Consider the following 1,887-nt stretch of genomic DNA (forward strand, 5'->3'; position numbering starts at 1 on the left):
ACGACCCCCCTACGAGGGCAGCCGGTCCCAGCCGGTTCACAGCAGGGGGTTCGCCCTCACAGGACGCGACCCGTGAAGAGAGTCAGAGACGTTAGCCGCATGAATTAGGATACATTTGCCCCCCGTTTAGACGACCCCGTTCGCAGCGAGGTTCTGGATCAGTGCTCTTCTAGAGCGCGGCTTCTCTGCGTGCGTCCCCCCCTTCCCCCCACCGCCACTATTGTTTCGCTCCCTGTCCCCGGTCCCTTAATACCCCGCTAATTAAAGTCATTAACGGGGCAGAGGGCGGTCCCGTACCCGGCGGGGTGAAGGGTAAACCCAATCAGCGGTGAATTGTACCTATTACAACGGACGCGGGGAAAAAAAAAAAGGAAAAGGGAAAAAACGTTATTAGCGCTAATCATCTGGCGCCGATTGTGATCTGTCGGCGTGAGGTCTCGTCACGCGTGGCTGAGAAAGAGAGAGGGAGGGAGAGGAGCTGAGGAGAGGGGAAGAGAGGGAGGGAGAGGAGAAGGAGAGTGAGAGGGGGGGAGAGAGGAGGGGCCGGAGGGAGGGAGGAGTAGAGGGGGAGAGAGAGGGAGGAGGAGGGTGAGAGGGGGGGACAGAGGAGGGGCGGGAGAGAGGGAGGAGTAGAGGGGTTGAGGGGGAAAGGGAGGAGAGAGGGAGAGGAGGAGAGGGGGAGAGAGAGGGAGAGTGAGAGGGGGGGGGGGAAGAGGAGGGGCGGGAGAGAGGGAGGAGTAGAGGGGGAGAGGAGGAGAGGGGGAGAGATTGAGGGGGGAGGGCATCTGGGTGAAGACGCATGAAATGGTGGAAGATTCGATTCGGCACGAGAACACCGACGGCGGCGCCCGGTCTGTTTACTCTAGGGACCCGCGTCCGAGAGAGACTTGTCGGGTGTTCACGCACCGTCACGAGAGCGGCTGGTTGATTAGAGGCCCGAGGCTACGGCGCGGCGGCGGGACTGTTGTCACGCAGCGAGGGGGAAAGTGAAAGTGAAAGTGAAAGGTCAGAAGAGCTGTCGATGGTCATGATGCTCAACGCCTTATTGCAACGACAAACTACTTTGTTTCCCCTTCTGTATGGATGAGAATAAAACAGCAGGGGGGAACAAGCCAGGATGAGAAAAAGCCTTATTTAGCCTGATTAAATAAATATAGACTTGGGGACGTAAAACCTTCCAGATTAGCCAGAACATTATCTTCAAAGGCCTCCCCTTAATCAGGTCAAGGACAGATTCCCCCACAACAAGTCGTTTCTGTTTGGTTACGGCACAAACTTCCCTGTCGCTATTATTGTGCACTAAACTGTGAGATGCTAATTGCTGTTGTTGTTGTTGTTGTTGTTGTCGTCGCTGATGCCACCGTCTCTCTCTCTCACTCTCTCTCCCCCTCTCTCTCTCCCTCTCCCTCTCTCGTTTTTCACAGCAATCAGAGGAGAACTTCAACCCCAACTGCTCCTTCTGGAGCTACTCGAAGCGCTCCATGACGGGGGTGTGGTCCACGCAGGACTGCCGCCTGCTGGCCACCAACCGCACGCACACCACATGCTCCTGCACCCACCTCACCAACTTCGCCGTGCTCATGGCCCACGTCGAGGTCAAGGTAGGTCCCCCTGACCTTGGTTACCTCCTTCAAGGGCGTTTCGTGTGCTTCTTGGTCGGCACTGGCGCGTCGCGTAATGTCAAGGTTGACACGATTTGGTTTTGTTGTTCGCCTTTTTCCTTTTGCTCAAAACTTGGAGGCCGCATGTGTTTACTCACCGTCTTTGACTCCTTCCAACCTCGGTCGAGTCCTTGAAAGAGGTGGAAAGAAAACGGTAGTTATATTTGAAACGTGCTACACACTTTGTAAAGGCAAAGGGGGGCGGTCTTCAGTTAGCCCGGTTGAA

General features: G+C 56.0%; 1 protein-coding gene across 1 annotated transcript in view; it reads left to right on the forward strand.

The window, feature by feature from the left end:
- Positions 1-1,887, forward strand: part of LOC132445712 (adhesion G protein-coupled receptor L3-like) — an 82,678-nt gene that overhangs the window by 61,291 nt on the left and 19,500 nt on the right. Inside the window, exon 15 of the mRNA XM_060035829.1 lies at positions 1,425-1,760. Within this exon, the coding sequence (XP_059891812.1) occupies positions 1,425-1,760 (336 nt within the window). The remainder of the gene's footprint in view (positions 1-1,424; positions 1,761-1,887) is intronic.

The sequence above is a fragment of the Gadus macrocephalus genome, chromosome 17 (genome assembly GCF_031168955.1).
Source record: "Gadus macrocephalus chromosome 17, ASM3116895v1".
Classification (NCBI taxonomy): Eukaryota; Metazoa; Chordata; class Actinopteri; order Gadiformes; family Gadidae; genus Gadus; species Gadus macrocephalus.